Source organism: Pectinophora gossypiella, chromosome 1 (assembly GCF_024362695.1).
Source record: "Pectinophora gossypiella chromosome 1, ilPecGoss1.1, whole genome shotgun sequence".
In the NCBI taxonomy this organism is placed as follows: domain Eukaryota; kingdom Metazoa; phylum Arthropoda; class Insecta; order Lepidoptera; family Gelechiidae; genus Pectinophora; species Pectinophora gossypiella.
In genome coordinates, this window is record NC_065404.1 from 11908803 (window position 1) to 11928814 (window position 20012).

General features: G+C 38.4%; 1 protein-coding gene across 2 annotated transcripts in view; it reads left to right on the forward strand.

The window, feature by feature from the left end:
* The first annotated feature begins 1430 nt into the window (after window positions 1–1430).
* LOC126372117 (tyrosine-protein kinase transmembrane receptor Ror-like) overlaps window positions 1431–20012 on the forward strand; it is a 54564-nt gene continuing 35982 nt past the window's right edge. For both annotated transcript variants that reach the window (XM_050017740.1, XM_050017827.1), the window contains exon 1: window positions 1431–1786. In XM_050017740.1, coding sequence (XP_049873697.1) covers window positions 1730–1786 — 57 coding nt within the window. In that variant the 5' untranslated portion in view covers window positions 1431–1729. The remainder of the gene's footprint in view (window positions 1787–20012) is intronic.

Consider the following 20012-nt stretch of genomic DNA (forward strand, 5'->3'; position numbering starts at 1 on the left):
GACCGCATTAATAAATGTGTCTTTGTTTAGAGGGTGAAAATTCTATGTTTTAGATTTTCTTATTATTTGTCCTTTCTAAGACATCTGGAAGAACCTTATAGATACTTTTGATGATCGTCAGTGAGTCAGTCAGTCAGTGTCAAAATCGGGGTTTTTAGCATATCAATAAAATTTAAAGTAGCTATGAGTTTGAAACTTTATATTTTTAATAAGTCTACTACTGACTATGTATTCTGAGAATTTGGTTTATCTGGTATAATTCAAACCACAGTTAAGTATGTGGGTTCAAAAAATTAACGAAATTATTCGAGAAAAGGTAGGTAGTGCCCTGCCCTTGCGTTCCGCTTTGCTCGTCTTGGCGGGAGAACTCCCGTGCCCCCACATTCTGACGTCATTTTCTTTAAAAAAACTTCAAAACAGACATGCTAGTTTTGTTCCAGGTAAAAATTGAGACTACTTTTGTCCTGGATTGATCAACCTGTCCGTTTCGAGGTTTTATTGAAGGAAATGACATCAGAATGTGATTTTTAAAAACCGGGTTGGGTGGTTTTTGCTGTACTTACATACATACATATATACGTCCCACTGCTGGGCACAGGCCTACCCTCAAACAACCGGAGGGGGAATGGAGCATACTCCACTACGCTGCTCCAATGCGGGTTGGTGGAGTTAACAGCTAATAGCCGGGACCAACGGCTTAACGTGCCCTCCGAAGCACGGAACGGACGGTTTTTACTATAACGTGACGATAAAGTATTCTTTTCCAACATGATACTATCTATCCGTAGGTATGCAAAGATGGCGTGGCAACGAGTCAGCATACAAGTCATCATAGTCCAGTCTCACACCCGTATTCAAGACTCGGCCTCAGCAGAATTTTAAGTTTACGTCCTCGATTTGAGGACTTTACTCATTGGAGTCGATATCATACTACCAACATAATAATACGAAAATAATGACGTCATACTCTATTCGAGTATACCGCAGTTGGAGGAAGGCCTTGAGGTCGTCTCAACTGAGGACGGAGTTAAGATAAGAAAAGAAAAAAGAAAGAGGAAGAGGAGTTGAGGAAGAGTCGAGTTAGCATCTTAGAATACGGGTATCTTAGGGCTTCAACTCCTAGTGTAGCTGCGTGTCTGATGGCTTGCACATCTGACCAGCCCTATACGGATTAGAGGCGTGAATTTTTGTGTCTTGACTCTTATTACAGCTATTAGCTTTTAGCACCCACAAATGTTAGAGAAAATAATTGTGTTTACTTACTTATTTTTGTTTGTTAAGAACATTAAGTTATTAGTAAATGACTTGATTATCGCGGGAGATGCGTGATTTATCTATGAGGAGATGGATGTGATGTGTGGGCGGGGGCGGGGAGAGGGGTGCGGGGCGGAGTGCGGGGCTCCAGAGGCGGCCGCTCAGAGGATGCCCACTTTACGTCACTCAGCTACGGCCGTGCGACGCCTCGCCGCGCCACGTTAACGCGCGAAAACTTTACGTGACGAAACGTTACCAGAGAATCTACGTAAATATTTAGTGTTTACTCTACATGGATTAATGGATTTTGACAGTGTTTTTATTTCTGTGAGTTATTTTGCGAAAAAATTGAATAGTTCCATGATAAAATGTGTTATCTCTCGACTACGGCAAATGTGAGCTTTTCGTTTGTGGATTTGTTTGGATACAAAACATTCAGGATTTGTTAGTGGTGAAGTGTTTTCAAGACAACAATATGCGGAGAAAGGCCAACTCCACTCAAGGGGTGGAAAAATTGAAGGGAAAGCGCAGGGTGAGTTTTTTCAATGGTCTCATTATTTTTTTCCCTTTGCATTATTAAACCTTTGTTCGCATTTGTAAAGGTGTACTTTGTATTCGTATTAAAATAAAAGATATAAGAATAGGAACTCCTTCTCTTTAATATTAGTAACATCATATTATATTTTCGAATAGGTAGGTTATTACTACTTATTACATGTTATTATTTAAAAAATCTGAGTACTTATATTAATTCTTGAGTCTGGTAGACGTAGTAACAATTGTCTGAGTAATATTGAAAATTCTCAGAATTTTCTTCTATTAGTTGGCTAAAAGTTTATTTATAAAAGGTTTTTGATTATGGTTATATCATTTTTTGAGGTTACGAACCTCAAACGGAAAAAAGGAACCCTTGCAAGATCATTTTGTTGTCAGTCCGTTTGTCCTTTTATTATTACATAACATAAATTGCCTATATACGTCCTACTGCTGGGCACAGGCCTCAATCAACCGGAGGGGGTATGGAGCATACTCCACCACGCTGCTCCACTATAACTGCTGCTTTATTATTAAGATAGGTTTTTTATATAAATAAGTACAGTCATAGTCTTCGTTTTAGATAGACTTCGTTTATTTATTGCTTGCTGCATAGCCGGGAAAATGCGACTAGCAGGTCGGGGTGCGGTTTTAGTATGTAACCGCGCTCTGACCTGCTTATCCCGCTTTCCTGGCTCTGTGTGTACGCTACTTTATTTATTTACTTAACACATCACATTCACACAATAATTAACACATTACGTGTGTTTGCGATTGGTGGACCTCTGACTACCCCAATTGGAATATAGTCATGAGCTTACGTTGCGTTATGTTATTTAGTTAATCTTTCACATCATCTGTTATAATTAGTAAGTAGTAGCCTAACAGTTCCGGTCCTCCGGAGGTCCGTGTTGCACTATACCTAATAGTAGCCAATCTGCGTACATAGTCCAGTCTATAATATTGATATTATACGGATAATATCCTAGATAAGTATTAAATACTACTGTTTTACCATCATCATCTGCCGTACGACGCCCACTGCTGGGCATAAGCATAATTTAAATAAGAACTACCCCGAGTTATATACAAATCAAATCAAATCAAATCAAATCAAATATACTTTATTGCACACAACATACAAAACAAATTCACACAGATGAAGATAGATACAGTACAACCTGGCGGTAATATAATATGATAATATGTACTTTTAGCACTTCCGACACACCCCGGGTAATTTCCGAAAACATCTTACGCGGTTTAGCGAAACTACAGTCCCTGTGACTTGCCCCTTCCGTCCTGCATTGCCGTACCGATGGCTCCCATCTCCGCCTCTGCAACCGTTGAGGTATTTACCCGTAACCCTGGGTTCTACATTATGCCCCGTAGGTCTGGGTCCCTATCCGGACTCAGCCTACTGGTGTAATATGCGCCCACCCCTTGGTAAGAACAGAAATTGCTCCATTGGAGGGCAAAGAATATGTCTCTGTTTCCCCCCTGGGGCCGGGTTAATGGTCTTGTATGAAACTAAAACCAAAGGTATGTTAGGTTAGGTATTATTTTAGGTGTTAAGATGGATATATTTGGAGGCACGTCCGTACTAGTTTGTTTATTAATAATTAATTATGTGTTAAAGGGCTAGCATATATTGTAGTATTAAAAAGTGAACACTGCAAAATAAAAAGACTCAAGACGTTTTACGAATAAGTAAAACGTCGGGAAAACAGACAGGTGTTTTTATTACGCGCGAAAGAAGTCGCGGGCGGTCGCAAGTTTAACATAAAATGCGTAAATGGCACGATAATGCAGTTTGCTTGCAAAACACTTTACGATAGCTCCATAAGCCAAGTATTTTATTTCTCGCTTTCGTATATCCAAATGTCATTGAAATCAAATTACCCATTACATCGCCTCGTGATATGATGCTGTTCTCATTGTTTACGTTAACTTGGATATTTCGCAAAGTTATTGACTGGAAGTATTTATTTTATTTCATTAGAAGAACTTACGACCAGGAGGGTTAAATTGGCCACATCGAAGCAATTCATCTAAGAAAGCAATATTGCTACTTGACATTTGTTTGCATTGCGCACTTACTTTTATATGCGCAAATGTCAAATTGCAATATTGCTTTCTTAGATGAATTGCTTCGATGTGGCCATTTTAACCCCCCAGATTTACAAAGTGATAAATCTTATAAATAATGAAATGGTGATAACATAAGCTCACGCGTAAGTATATTCTCAAATCGGCTAGCCAGTGGTGTATATGTCACCGTAAAATTGTAAATAACGTTAGATTATAATCTATCTCGCGAGATTGTGAACTGTCGAAAAATTGTGAAACGTAATATACTGCTTACAATTTAACGTATTATTATTCGTCAAATAAAATAAATGCTCTTCAAGATTGTGAAATCAAGTACGTATTTATTAATTATTTAGTAAGTAATCAATAATTCTGACATCACATGGTAAGAAAAAATGTATCAAAATTAAAAAATCTGAAACGTATCATTCAGTATACTTTTCGTGTGTAAGATAAACATGTTGGCGGCATAGGGGTGGCCCAAGGGCCACCCCCGCCGCACCCTAACCTACTGTTATGCCTTGTAAAAATTATGACAAAACACTATTATTCTAAAAAAGAATTATGGATATCTATTTATTAATCCCAAAAATAAGTTATACCTAACAAACCAGTATTCCTAGATGTTATTATGGGAAAGTAAAACTATTATGCTAAAAAACGTTATGCAAAAAGGATTATGATAATTAAAATTATGACAAAAACATTTATGCATTTTAAGAGAATCCCAAATTAACATTATGCTCACTCTAATAGTTTTGTAACTCTATGGTATAGCACGCGAGGTGCGTTTCGTATCACAATTTGACGGTTTCACTTCGATAAATTATAATCTACCGAAAAATAATACGTTAAATTGTAAGCAATATGATACGATTCATAATTATTCGACAGTTCACAATCTCGCGAGATAGATTATAATCTAACGTTATTTACAATTTTACGGTGACATATATATCGCAAGATGTACTAAGTACCTACCCATGCTTCACCTGATCTTTCTGTTAGACCAACGTGATAGGTTTTTCCTTTCACAGTAAGTATGTACCTATTGATTTCTTTTTACTATAATTATGTACAATACGGGGTGGAAGGAAGTAAACAGAACTTAGTCACAGGAAAAAACATCAAGTTATACTCGTAAATAAATAGAAAGGAGAAAAAATAAAAAGATACTTATTTTTAACGTAACAAATCCTTATAAGCGTACTTACTTCGGAATACACTTACGACGTAAGTAGGTATTCCAATCTTTATATTAGCCAACGATCTCCGTGGTGCAGTGGTGAGCGTTGGGCTCACGATCCAGAGGTCCCGGGTTCAAATCCCGGTGGCGACATATTACAAAAAAACGCTTTGTGATCCCTAGTTTGGTTGGGTCAAATCTGATCACCCGATAGTCGGAAAGTAAGATGTTAAGTGTTTCGGAAAGCACGTAAGCAGTTGGACGCAGTTACTAACTTACTGATGTGAGATGGTCTATGGCGGCTCAATAACAACCCTGATACCAGGGTTGCTGAGGGAGGCCATCCAACTCATAACTCACATTATAGAAGAAGATTATGTTTGCCTTGTTTCTTTTACCGACAATGATCCTCTATTCAAGCACATCAACGAACAATACCTCTTCATTATAATAAATTTGAAGCAATGTTGATTTTCCTACTAGATATCTTTTCGTTCGGTGGTACTGCGACCTCTGAACTGGGCGATATCAGTGAACTTTCCGTATTGCGCTCCCAACCGTCATCTGACGTCATAGATGCCTATTGAACAATGCCGACTGGTTGCATAGACAGTTCGGTCTTTTGACTAATACATATCTAACATACGTAATACACCTTCTTATAAGCACGTGAACTTAGTAGATTTAACTAAGTCATCATCATCAGACGAAGACCTCCCCAAGACAACAACAACTTAAACAACTCAACCAATTCAACTCATAATCAACCTAGCATAAGTCCGGAATCAAACCCGCAGGTTGGTGGAGGTGTTTCTTACGGCTAACAGCCGGGACAACGGCTTAACGTACCTTCCGAAGCACGGTAATCAAGTAAGATTTATTATCGTACTTTTTCGGATAATCAGGTGATGCAAGCCTTGACAATGAAATTCCCCATCGGCAATCGAACCCAGACCTGCAGATCATGAGGTTAACCCTCTAACCACTAGACCACGAAGGCTGTTCGGGGGATTTGTAAAAATACATTTTACCAAAAGAATAAAAATAATGATCCCAACAACATTAAATGGTTATGTTATCGCCTTTTTTGAAAAATCGCATTCGCATGTGTTTTTTGTTAACCAAATCATGCGATAGACTCGGTGGTATTAAGCCATGTAAAAAATTGTGGTCTCAATTTTTACCCGGTATTAAATTAATTGATCACACGATATAAGATTCAGATTCTTTTAATATAATATGACCATGATACATTTATACAAACCGCTCTAATATTTACTACTGGATCCCGGTGCAAAAATTTAATTGTAATCGTACCTTTTCAACCAGCTAGAACTAAAACAAAAAGGAGAGTTGGAAGTTGAGATCGTAATATCGTGAACTAAAAGTAATTAAGTACTATGCCTCAGTTTAAATCCTAGTTTGAATAAATTCCTCCCCATTTAATGCAAACAAATGCTAAAGGCGTTATGTTACTTCACGTTTTAAATTACAAAGTGCAAATTGACATAAACAAATGACTACCAATAAAATCTCGTTATTTTATGCAAACGTCGATAATGTCGATGTTCTACTTTTTTGCTAAGTTATTAAATTAATAGCGACCAGTTTCTTTTTCTATTTAAATTCAGAAGTTTAAATAATTAGCAGAATAGGTAAATTACTAAGGTTTTTTGTGAGCAACTGTAAAAAGAAACACATCATAATAGGTACTTATGATACAATAATTTTATTATAGAAATTCATATACTATATTAAGTTGAAAAATAAAATGTGTATGAAACGATTGATGAATGTAGAGGAAGCAAGAGAAGTGTGTCCGGATCGTAGCAAATGGAATTCCAAAGTCTCTACTTACCCCGGTGGGAAATAGGCGTGAGTTTATGTTTGTATGAACGATAAAACACTTGCAAAGCACGTGACTAATAGATCCAACGCTCTACACCAATGTATTAAAAAATCTGAATCGCAAATAGGTAAGTATGTGTCGTAAAATACTAATTACCTAATTGATGGGGAGCACATCGCGGCGTGCACGCGGCGACATCGCTACGATTTATCCATCGATTCCATCGCCGCGATATTGCTGTGTGCTCGCCGCGTGCGCGTCGCGATCTCGCCTCGCCGTGAAATCGCTGAAAAATCGCCGGACAAATCGCTAGTGTGAACAGGCCCAAGGCATCCATGTAGAATCCTTATAAGTACAACTCTTATTGGAAGTGAAGATTTCGTTTGTTTACATCTTTCATTTTTCTTCTTCTACTGAGCAGCCAAAAGCCCCTGACATACTTACATCAGTAAGTAATAACCGGGATCAATGGCTTAACGTGCTTAACTTCTTTCTTTCGTATCACATCACTAATTTAAGAGCCACACTCTTGTCGGTGTAACATTTATTATTCGTATGAATAGTATATAATATTGGATGATTATAAGATAACCAGATAATATAGCCCCTAGACAGAAGACTGTCTGTCTCGCGGTAGTTAAGCGGATCGCGTCAAGTGCGCAGCGAACCCCACGTGCCTACCAACACATCGCACATCGATCTGCGCGTGCGCCTGTCCCCTTCGCGTCCGGTGTCGCCGCCTCTTATTATCTGATTTATTTTTAGGCTAGTTCCTGTATATAGCTCTTCAATTGCTTCGGTCTGTGTAGTTCTATATAAGGCTGTTTTAAAGTGCCCCGTACATTTGAGATGATTTGTTTTTGGCACCTACGACCATAATTTGATTGGCACTTAATTATTTACCAGATTTATTATTTAGTAAATAAAGCCGTTAGCTCCTCCTAATAAAATAAAATAAAAGTAAGTTTTTGCTTACCCCGTAATAGGCGTGAGTTTATGTATGTATTATGTATGCTATCCGTGGCTCAATTTCTTCTGAAGGGTTTGGCTGCATATAAGAAGTCAGTACCCACAGTTAAAATAGTCTTATGCCAATTCGTCAGTATGGCAATTTGTTTAAACAACAGTAACATAACAAGTAAGTAACACAGGACCGAAAAGGATGGCGTGAAAGAGAGGAGGCCTATACCCAGGTGTGGATGGACACAGGCTGATTAGATAGATAGAACTTAAGAAGTGACCTTTCACCCTTCGCATATAATTGTACTATATTTTATGGTTCTCGTTGCATGTTAGAAGCGTGATTTGCAGTCGACTTGACGATACAGACGTCGTACTTGATAAGAAAAGCATTATGAAAATTCTGCTTCTGATTTCTTCCCGAAATGCAATTATCTTCTGCCTTTATCCCACTCTAGGTGGCTTTTTTTTGACGTAACTTATTGTAGATTTGCCGCAGGTGGCATTAACTACTTGGCCGGACAAATGGGGAGCGCGGAAGGCTCTCACCCGGTACAACATTTAAGACAACAGGCCTGAGGGTGTCCAGTTGGGCGCGAACCTCAGCTCAGATATATTTGAAAGAATTAATCGACCCTAGTGGGTCGATAGCGATAAACGCTGATTGAGGGAAAACGTCGACCACGGCGGGGTCGGTATCGGGATCCTGAAGTGTTTGGTGCCGCGAGCTGATTGGCTGCCTCTATGGCTAGTGTAATCGGGTCGTCGAGATCGTATATTACGTCCTTCTTTCTTGACTCGTCCCCTACCCCTATATCTATCCACATTCATACCCATAACTTTCCTCGTTATATATCTTTCATCCAACTTCATCACATACCCATACCATGCCAACCTGATTCTGATTTCTTCCCGGAATGTGCTGGCACATCCCCTATCATTATACGGTTTATCATTATCCACCTTAGGACTATGTATCAAAAGTGGCTGCAAATAGTTTCTTGTTTATTTGTAGTGCTGCCCACCCCTTTATGTATGTATGTATGTATGTGTTGGCACTACGAGTATTTAGGTGGAGTATGTTTTAAAGAAAGGTCAGGTCAAGAGTATTCTAAACCGGCGAGCATATATAAAGTCTTTGATGAGAGTGAAAGAAGCGAAAGTGTTTTTTTTTGACGTGACTTATTGTAGATTTGCCGCAGATGGCATCAACTACTTGGCCGGACAAATGGGGAGCGCTGAAGGCTCTCACCCGGTACAACGTTTAAGACAACAGGCCTGAGGGTGCCCAGTTGGGCGGCGAAAGTGGTGTACCACGATCATTGTAAGTGGAATTCCGTGGTCTCTGCCTACCCTAAAGAGAAATAGGCGTGATCTTATGTATGTGTGTGTATGTACTTTATAATTAAGTACTTATTACAAATGTGTAGATTATAATTAAAAGATAAGCACGGTGCTGGTATGTTATGGTTATTAATTCAATCATTAATTGGATTTGTGACTGTTTTGAAGAGTTTTGTACTTACTGTTGAAGGACATATATTTGTTACATTAGTTATTTGTAAGGTTTAGGACTAATTATTAGGGATGGAATTGGTTTAGTTTCTTTTCTGTAGCACTTATTTGGTGCCAAAGGATGTTTTCGGGGTACCGAACTGAGCATAGTACCCCGCTAGCCACAAGTTGGTAGTGATCAACGATCCAACAGTCTTGTGTTGGAAGTTGTATATATGCGTCTTGCTGTGTAAACTTCGATATCGCGTTTCTGTTGTATGTGAGCGGAACTAGGTAACCAACTAGTTGGGTCCACCACAATTATTATTTCTGTTCGAATCTTCTTCTGTGGACTTTAAGATATTGTAGATGGTGAGAGGTCAAGGGTTCTTACTTCCAAATGTAAGCACCAGTTTGTTCCTTGTCACTATTTATTTATCTATTTTATACAATTGTTACACTTTCGCGGGAAGCGTCAGCCATTCAATTTGGTATAATGTTGCCATATAAAAATATTCTGTATTTTTTAAATTTGTGATGCAGAAAAAATTTTCTTATCACGAATGGAAGCTTAGGATGTAGTTTTGGACGCAAGATGTTTACTTATTTACTCGCTTGTTCATAGTTTAGAAACTTCTATTTCTTATGACTATCGACCGTAACCATATCGTTAACCTTTGACTCTTGTTCTTTAGATATTATATTACTGGACCACTTTTCTGGACCGACAGAGGGATTGTGTCATCTAACATGATGGACTAATGTTATGGGCGATAGGCTGATCCCTTATCACCATAAGGTTCATCATATCCAGCTTACGACATCGTATCAACAGTGGCTGCAAGTTGTCTTTGATTACTTGTGGCTCTGCCCACCCCATTAGGGATTACGGACGTGAGTTTATGTATGTATGTATGGACCACTTTTCATTACTCAGACTTAGGAAATACGGTTTTAATTTACACATTTTAAAACGATTTTTGTTGTACAATTGCAACCTACAATTACAATTGATACTTTGACCTCCAAATATGGGTTCGATTTAGGGAAAAACCTTTTTGTAATTAAGTACCTTGTTTTAGGTTTACGCGGTTATTATCATAATTAAAACACACCAACCACCAATCCACTATACTTCAATCTCATCAGTCATCCCGTAATCGGGAGTCCCATATCCCTGATTTAAACGCGGTAAGAACCCGTTATTATGTGTTTTAATAATTTGAATCTTGTGTTTTAATTAAGTAACTTGTTCATGTCTAGGTGTTTCTCTATCAAACACCAATAGAGCAATATGGTAGAGTATGCTGCGTATCCTCTCCGTTCGACGAAGTGGGATCTTTATAAAAAAAGTCTCTTGAACTCCTCGAATACGATACACACTCACCACATCTTTGGTCAGATTATCATCTGATCTGAAATATAAATAAGTAAGTATAAACATAAAAAAGAAGTGCTTACCTACTTTGGCGTTATCTGACCATAATACTACACAATAAGGCCGCCTGTTATACTAGCAGTCTAATAATAATACCTAATGTATTATTAATATGATATAAGTGCAATAAAGAGTTTTTGTATTGTATTGTATTATTCGTAACGAAAACTTTGAGGGATGATTCGGACCATGATTCTAAGCTGATATCAAGTGGAATTTTCTATAAATAACTGTAAATAATTAAAAGAGACACTAAAATTTTCATGACTTTTCCGACAGGAAATTCCTCTTGATATCAACTCCGAATCATGGTTTGAATCGTCCCCCTCAGTAATCGTTACGGTGTCACTAACACCCATACCTACTTGTAACGCAACCTGTACGTACTTGTACGGGGTGTAAGTGACATCGTAACGAATACTGAGAGGGATGATTCAGCTTATTATTCTCAGTTAATATCCAGCAGCGGAATTTTCATCGGAAAAGTATAGACTTGAAAATAATTAACATAAACATGATATTAATTCAGAATCATGGTCTGAATCATTCCCTTTAGTATTCGTATATAATAACCAGCAATGCATTATTTGTTGTTTCCAACAAAGCCCGTGTTGCTATCTATCGCAATTTACTCTCATAATTAATTAATTAAAGATTCCATGGGCAAAATATAGATTATGTAAGTAAATAAGTTATCTTCAGATTCCTGAAACAAAAACTTGTTGCATTCTAGTTTTACTATTACCATATACAGACACTTTTTATATTAAATACGAGTGTAGGATGATTCTGCGAAGCGTAGGAACGTTTAATATGTTTTATTGGATAGGTGGTTAAATAGAAGTGAAATCCTATACAAAGGCTTTTGAATGTCACTACGAATGCCTAATACGTCTGGTAAAATGGAATCACACTTTATTTCAATAAGGCCGCCTATTGTGCTTATGTTTTATTCGTATGTTTATGTCCTTTATATATGTTCTTGTGCAATAAAGTATTATTGATTGATTGATTGGTTTATTTCGTATCTACCATTCGTAGACTTATGTTATTAAATGGACACCTATGCGGCTCAACACGTTGCGTTGGTGTAAGTAATGGAAAGCTCAGGTGAAGCGTGATCTACTCTATACATATTGTTGTTTAAGAGCTTAACGTAAACTGTGGCTGCAAATTGTCTTGACTTGTGACTGCTCTGCCCACATCTGTGAGTCTGAACCCTGGCCTTTTTTGGTGAACTGCGGCACCCATATACCTTTATGTTTTCCAACTAAATATTAATGTAATGTGTGTATATCTTCATGTTGTAAATGTATATGTGTGTCGTAGATTTTACCTGAATAAACTTTTTTATTATTATTATTTTTTATTTACCCTCACAGGGACCGGCGAGAACTATGTCTGTCTTTAAGAAGGCAAGGCAGATTTTCGCCGCGCGGCAGAAAAAAGCAGCGGCATAATGTCGCACTGTAATACTGTACCAAATAGTTTTAAATTGTATTGCGCGCACTTGACGGCAGAGCCACTGCTGCGGCGGAGTATTACAGTGCGACATTATGCCGCTGCTTTTTTCTGCCGCACGGCGAAAATCTCGTAGTGCGCGCCTGGCCTAACGGACACTTACCACCGGTGATTGTATGACATTTGAGGTCCGAACAACGCCTGTAGACGTTCTGTCCTTGAAAGTGTTAACAGTGATTTAACATTGTAAAGATTTAACGTGTCACTCTCTCTCTCTATTTAAGAGCTGCGCTCTTGTCGGTGGAGTAACCGCCATTCCTCTCTTCTTCCCGCCAAAACCTTCACCTCCCGATACGACACGACCTGCACCTTCTCTTTTATTTGTTTCATAAATGTTATCCTAGGTCTACCCCTTCCTCTCTTCCCTTCAATTTTTCCTTCTATAATGTTTGAGTTTGGGAATTTAACGTGTATAGAATTGAAAATAATTTAAAAAAAAAGTCATGAATTTTGCGACGGAATATTCCACTTGATTTAACTCAGAATCTGTCTCAGAATGGTCTGAATCATACCCCTCAGTATTCGTTACGATGTCACTAACACCCTGCATATGGATGAAAATCATTTTTTGTAAAGTTTTTAACTTGTGCGCATCAAACTAAAAAAGCTATTTAAAATACGAACTCTACAGAATGTGTCGGACATACTTACCAAAAGCAGAATAATACGCCTTAGCAAGAATTTCTCGGACGTAGACATCACGTTGGTAGTAAAAGTGGGAATAATAATGCAGCGGTGCCAGCAACGGCAACTTACAGCTCGTTGTTTTGAACAGTTTAAGAGATTCCAAATAATACAAACGTTTCAAGAAGACAATCGGCCGGTGAAGACGTTCGCGTTATCTCGAGTTTTATCTGGGGAACGTGACCCCGCTATCGGGCCACCGCCCGCCCTCTCTCGGGATCCAACGCAAATAAATACCATCGAGTAACCAACCGTGCCCATTAATTTACGAATGCCGATCTGTCGTTGATTGTTTACGATCCCGAGTCGGACCACCTTGTCCGTGTTATTAAATGATCCTGAGATAACCACAGATGATTTACAAAAGTTAAAAATAAGTATCAATGTGTAAGTTCTCGCGCGTCATGCCGAATGAACGTTCGAGAAGGTAATTACCGCGTTTTTTTAGCCTATCAGGCGGTTTTGGTAAGCTTTTTTATGTTCACACACGGAATTCAGTATTGAAAATATTAGAAACTAAATTTTAATATTATTTAGAGATTTTAAGTAAAATGATCCGTGCTTCGAAAGGTACGCTAGTCGTTACATGAGCCGTGTCAGGGGCCTTTGGCGGCTCATTAGTAACCCTGACACCAGGATTGATGGGGTTGGTAATCCACCTCACAACCCACACGATAGAAGAAGAAGAATATTATTTCAGTCTGTTTACAAACATTTTATTGTTTTTACCAATGTAACGCGTAATAGCTGTCCGATAAACAATGCTCGCTTTTACTGAGCCCTTCGACACTACACTGGAATGGAAGTAATATTCTTATAAACGTTGGCATTGTAAAGTAGCATACACACCCGTATTATGTTTCCCGCGATTTACGTTGATGAATGCTGTACTGAACTAAATAGCAAGCCGGGATCGGATGACGGCCATACACAGTGATGGTGTTCCTGGGATTATTCCCACTTTTGGAACGCTCCTAGCAGTATAAAGATGCAAAACTTAATGTAAAAAGAGCAAATAAGGCCAGAGTACAAGAACGAACAATTTGAAAAAGAAAAACAGCCAGTGTCTTTACTATTAAAGAGTTTTTACAACGGGAAAATTCCCACTTTAGGAACATTCCCAGGAAAGGCATATCAATAGTCATACAGAGTGATTGAAACAGAGCTGAATAACGGATGGACTTGTTTGGGAAGACCTAGACTGTTGGAGTCAAGGGTCTCTGCAAAGTCAAGGTAGGTGGGTATACATAATGATAAACGATAGGAACTCTATTAGTAGGTAACAGTTTGATTGCCTAGACTTGAATTTGCTAGACACCTGTATCATGTAATTACTACTGTCTAAATTGACATTGGCCCCGATTCGTGCAGACACCTCCTAATTTTACTTTAAATTATACCTGTCCTTTTCTTATCCGCCGAAAAGGAAAGGGATGGATGACTGACAGCTCTTAATTTTAGGAAGAATGCGTAAATGAATGAATAATCCGGGCGAATCAAAAAGGTATCTGGTACTGCAAACCGTTTGACGTGTGCTGTCAACTTAATTCTGTCGGGTTATTGGCCAATATAAAATATTTAGACGGTCGTTTTAGATTCTTGCTTAAAATTTACGTGTGTTCCATAAATTTTATGCTTGTCCATTACCCGTCCCTTTCCTTTTCGGCGGATAAGAAAATGACAGGTATAACTTAAAATAAAATAAGATGGTATTTACAGGAATTAGCACCATTGTAAGTAATAATTGAATTATTTTGTACCTATATTTCTGCATGATTGTTATCATTTAAATGCACGGTAATTTTGTTTGTACCACATCTTTTACAATATACCTTAATATATCTATCTTATCTTCTACCGTCCACGGTCAAAGAGTATCTCCGCCGCTTCTTTACAAAAACAGGTCAGCCGTTAGGAAATTCAAAAATGCCACCAAAATCGACATGTGAGAAAAGAATTATTAACGACAGCAATAAACATTCCTATTGTTATGTAAACGATAAGCAAATAAAGTTACACCCAATAAAATTATGATATTTTATTACTGCCTTCTTGTGTGCCGTGGGTCCCGCATAATTTTCAAATTAATCACATGTTCGATGCCACTAAATTCCCGTTAGGTGGAAAAGAATCAAAGTAAAGGTATTGAATTAATTTGACCCTAAGGTCAATGTGATTTATTGCAGGTATACCAATGCTATATGAGGCAAAACACGAATATTTCTGATAATGTTTACATGACATACCATTTAACATTTCGTGGCTGACTTTGCTAACTGGCGGATCTGTAATTTTTTGCTAAAATGATTTGTGTCTTATTGACAATTGCAAGAGGTGCAAATCAGTTTCGCCATATATTGTAGATACGTCAGTTGGCGACATCAGCGACGATTTACCCCAATGAGGCCGTGTTTGACAAAAATAAAAAGTGTAGCATAGTTTTGTCTTGTTGCAGGTTAACTCGAGGTTTAGCTCTCTACCTACAGTTTCAAATTAATCAACTGGTTTCTGATATAAGCGACCCATTGCCATAATATAAAAAAAAGTGTAGCATTATATAGTCCCTCTGAACTGGAACTAAGCATCTCTACTTGGTCTGTGAGAACTGGGCACGTCGATAAAATCTAGCTAAGAAATAATGCGTTAAACTGTGTTTTCTCCAATAAGTATGATAGATTATCTATATCGCCGCCTCATTGTTAAAAACTCGTATCAAATTCAAATTCAAAATATTTATTTCGGAAACTAGTCCATATTATGTTAGTAACAGAAAGCTTTTATTAGTAACAGATTCCAAAGATATAGCAAAGGTGTTAAGCATAGTATTTAAGTAAAACAGTTGCGAAGTTCCGTTGAAGAAAATCGCACGCATGATAGTTTCATTTCGGGTAAAATTTGAGACAAAAAAAATACGTAGATTGAAAAAAGCGTGTTTATTGCGAAGTTTTGTTGAAGAAAATCATATAGCTCACGAGCTCGGTGAGGTATGTAATGCAATGTACTTTTGAGCAATTGTTATATAATCGTGAGTTTATGTTATGTTGTAGACAGTTATTAAAGACCCGACAACAGAACTCTTGAGTACATTTTAGGCCAGTGTTAGGTACTTATAAATTATCAGTAGATCTCAGGAAAACATGTACATAACTCCTGCGTTTTGCTCATTATTAGTGTTCAACACAGGGCTGGTGCAAAATAGTGGATAATGAGGTCAATAAATTGACAAATATGGGTATTCTCTGACATCGTACTAAATAACTTTACAGATAAAATACAGTTAAAAAAGCATTCTAGGATATTAAGTTTAGGTACATTTTCTCACTAGTCCAGATATGGAATCAGAAAAAATAGTCTCGACTAGCATTTACGTCTCGGTTGCTTAGTCGACCAATAAATATACACCTGATTGATAGGTGTTGCCCTTTTTTAGACGACTTAAGACAATTTTGTAGGTTACAACACCGCTTTGCAACCAACACGCTAAAACCGGATATTCGAGGAAATAATTAATCTCTACCTACTCGAATCAAGAGTGAGGTAATGAATCATACAAATAGTACTAAATTGTATAGTGCCGGAACAGAATGGTGCTATCATGTCACTTGCGAACAACCGAGGTTACGTCAATAGAGGAAATTTCACCGTTTTGTTAAACGGCCTTCTACATCCAAGAGCTATATAGCCTACGACTTCACCTGCTCTCCAAAACATTCCTTGTACAGAACTAATTTGGTGCAGGCAACCGAATCCCGAATAATTTCCCGATGGTGGTGCAACCTACTGAGATAGAGCCCTAATAAGTCAAGATTAATCGTAATAGCTCTCCTTTATTAAAACCCAACCCGCAGTGGAGCAGCGTGGTGGACCCCTCCATACCCCTGCCCACTGCGGTTGATTGAGGGGAGGCCTATTCCCAGCAGTGGGCCGTATATATAGGCAGTTTATGTTTTTTTTTAAACCAAAACCTTTTATATGTATAAAGTTTGATATTTTTCTAGAAATGTTTCCGATTAAACGTTGAAAAACAATAAAAGTAAACAATGCTACAAACATCCTCATCAAAACATTCTCGGACAAAGACAATCTTACCAACACAAAAACTGCCATCGCAAACAATGTGATTAAAACGAATTTTCCTTGCAATTTTTACATTATAACACAAATGGCCTATGATTTCACAGACTGGATGTTCTCTTGGTGTGTTATCGGGCAAAAATAGCCAATATCGACGTCGGCGTTAAGTGCTACACGACAGTCGAATAAACAGAGCGGCTGGCTCAAGGGCGCCTGCGTTTTTTAGTCAGTGCAGCTCCCACGCCTGCCCGTTACACATCTTTAATTTTAAGCCAGCATGACTAACTTCTACTTCTTCTATGCCGTAGATCAGGAAGAACACTTACTCTCACCGTGACGTCGCAGGTTTGAATCCCAGCACGAGCCTAAACTAATGATCTTAGAATTCGTTTTCCAATTCATGTATGGGTCATAAATGATTGTCACGTGCTCAGCGGTAAAGGAAAACATCGTGAAGAAACATACATTCACGAGAAATGCGTTTCGGAGGTATGTGACCTAACCCGTATTGGGCTGATTTTCCCTTCACGGATTGACTAGTTGGAAGGTCAGACAGGCAGTCGCTTCTATAAAAACCGGACCTATCAAATCTTCAGGTTAGGTAAGCGGACCCTGTGAAAACGGAATAACGCTAGGGAGATGACGACTAACTTCAGTCCTAGTCTCTCCTTGGTACAAGCGACGTAAGTTGTATTGCGGCATAATGATTGGAGCTGCTGAGAAGCTGTTCTGGGAAAGGGTCTCTTTTCTGTAGATTTTTCGCAAAGGGCATTAACTACTTGGCCGGATAAATGTGAGTGCTGAGGGCTCCCACCCAGTATAAAATTTAAGACAACAGGCCTGAGGGTGCCCAGTCGTGCGCTTCGGCTCAGGGCGTCGTCTCAGAAGATCATAAGTATTTGAAAGAAAAAGAAGAAAGAACTAGTCGATAACGATAAGCGCTGAATAAAGAAATCGTCGACCACGCCGGAGTGGTCGTGGGTCCTGAAGGGAGAAGGTGCCGGTCAGTAGCACTACCAATTCATGAAAAATGTGAACTCGCATTCCCCCATTGCCTTTTCACTCTAGAATATAGGGTAATACGGTCTATTATTTTTACGCTCCCGGTCAGTACACTTTTACACTATTAAATTATTAAAGCGCTGTGTAACTCCTTCGACTATCGATGGTCTGTTCAGCTTCAAATTCGATACACGTCAATCTATCAACAATAATTTAGCTTATACTACGCCATGGTATAACAAAACCAGGTATGCTCAAAAGCGACAGCTAACATTTCAAGGTTAGCCCAGCTGACGTCATCCCACCCTGCGTTACTAAATAATATTTCGTAAAAAATAAATTACCAACGACCAATGTTATTTATTTACTTTGCATGGCAATTTTGAAATTTTACTAAAAGATTTACCTACAGTTTTAATGATTTTTATATACTTATGTGACAAGTAATAGTAATTAAATACTACTCCGTGGTGTCTGTGGAGGAGCTCGGTGGCGCAGCGGTAAACGCGCTCGGTCTGCGATTGTTGAAGATAAGCAACTTTCGCAAAGGCCGGTCGTAGGATGGGTGACCACAAAAAAGAAAAAGTTTTCATCTAGAGCTCCTCCTGCTTCGGAAGGCACGTTAAGCCGTTGGTCCCGGCTGCATTAGCAGTCGTTAATAACCATCATTTCGCACTGGGCCCGCGTGATGGTTTAAGGCCCGATCTCCCTATCCATCCATAGGGAAGGCCCGTGCCCCAGCAGTGGGGACGTTATGGGCTGATGATGATGATGATGGTGTCTGCCTACCCCAACAGGAAATAGGCGTGATCTTATGTATGTATGTGTAAATTTATTTTTGAGTCATTAGATATGTCTGTGTGTTACAGAATACCTTAGGTACTCTGTATTTTCCATTTAAAGTCATTTGACGTTCAATTACTTACAATGAACTCTGCTTCAAATTCAAATTATTAAACCTACTTTTGTTCTAATGACTTTTAGGGTGGTATTAATAAACTAATCTCAGCTGAGACTGCCCTCAAGATCATGTTCAAGTCTCTGTTTTTACATAAGAACTGTCACATAGACATGATCTTGAGGGCAGTCTCGAAGCTGAGATTAGTTTATTAATACCACCCTTAACGTCGTACAATCTGACATAGCAGACAGTAAATCAAAAGAATTTCTGTGCAAAAGTCTTTCAAGTGTCCCAAGATCAAAAAGCGACGTAAGTGGAACTATTTTAGACTCTTATTGAAGTTCTTACTTACCTAACAAAGTACGTATTGTATGAGGTTGTCCAACACTCTTCCGTTCTAAACTAAGTAGGTACTTAGTAACGATCGCTAATTGTGTTAATAATATGACTTGTTTATAAAACAAAATCTTTGTTTTCATCATAAATTACGGGCAGTATGCAGTTTTCTCATATTACTATTTTGATTATAACTTTCTGCGGGGTTTGATTCGTTACGAAGAAAACGTAAATTGTATCAAATCGAAATAAACGGAATGGGCGCGAAAAGACGTTCACCAGCTTATGTTATTGTGTTTGTTATTTTTACTGGATATTTATTCCTTGGTTCTGTGATCAAATGCAAATACCGATTATTTGAATTACATGTATATATGAACACATATGTAAGTCCTATTGAGCTATTAGTCTTCAGCATGAAGACAGTCACTCTGTCGCTTGTTATCATATACCTGGAAACATAATCTGGGGCCGCCAAAGGCGGTTCTATAGTAACCCTAACACCAGAGTTGATGGGGTTGGTAATTCACCTCATATTTCACACGTCTATATATGCTTCTGCCATTACATTATATTTTTGAATAATTATATACCCTGACCTATCTTCTTCTAACGTGTGGGTTGTGAGGTGAATTCCCAACCTCATCAACTCTGGTGTCAGGGTTATGATTGAGCCGCCAAAGGCCCC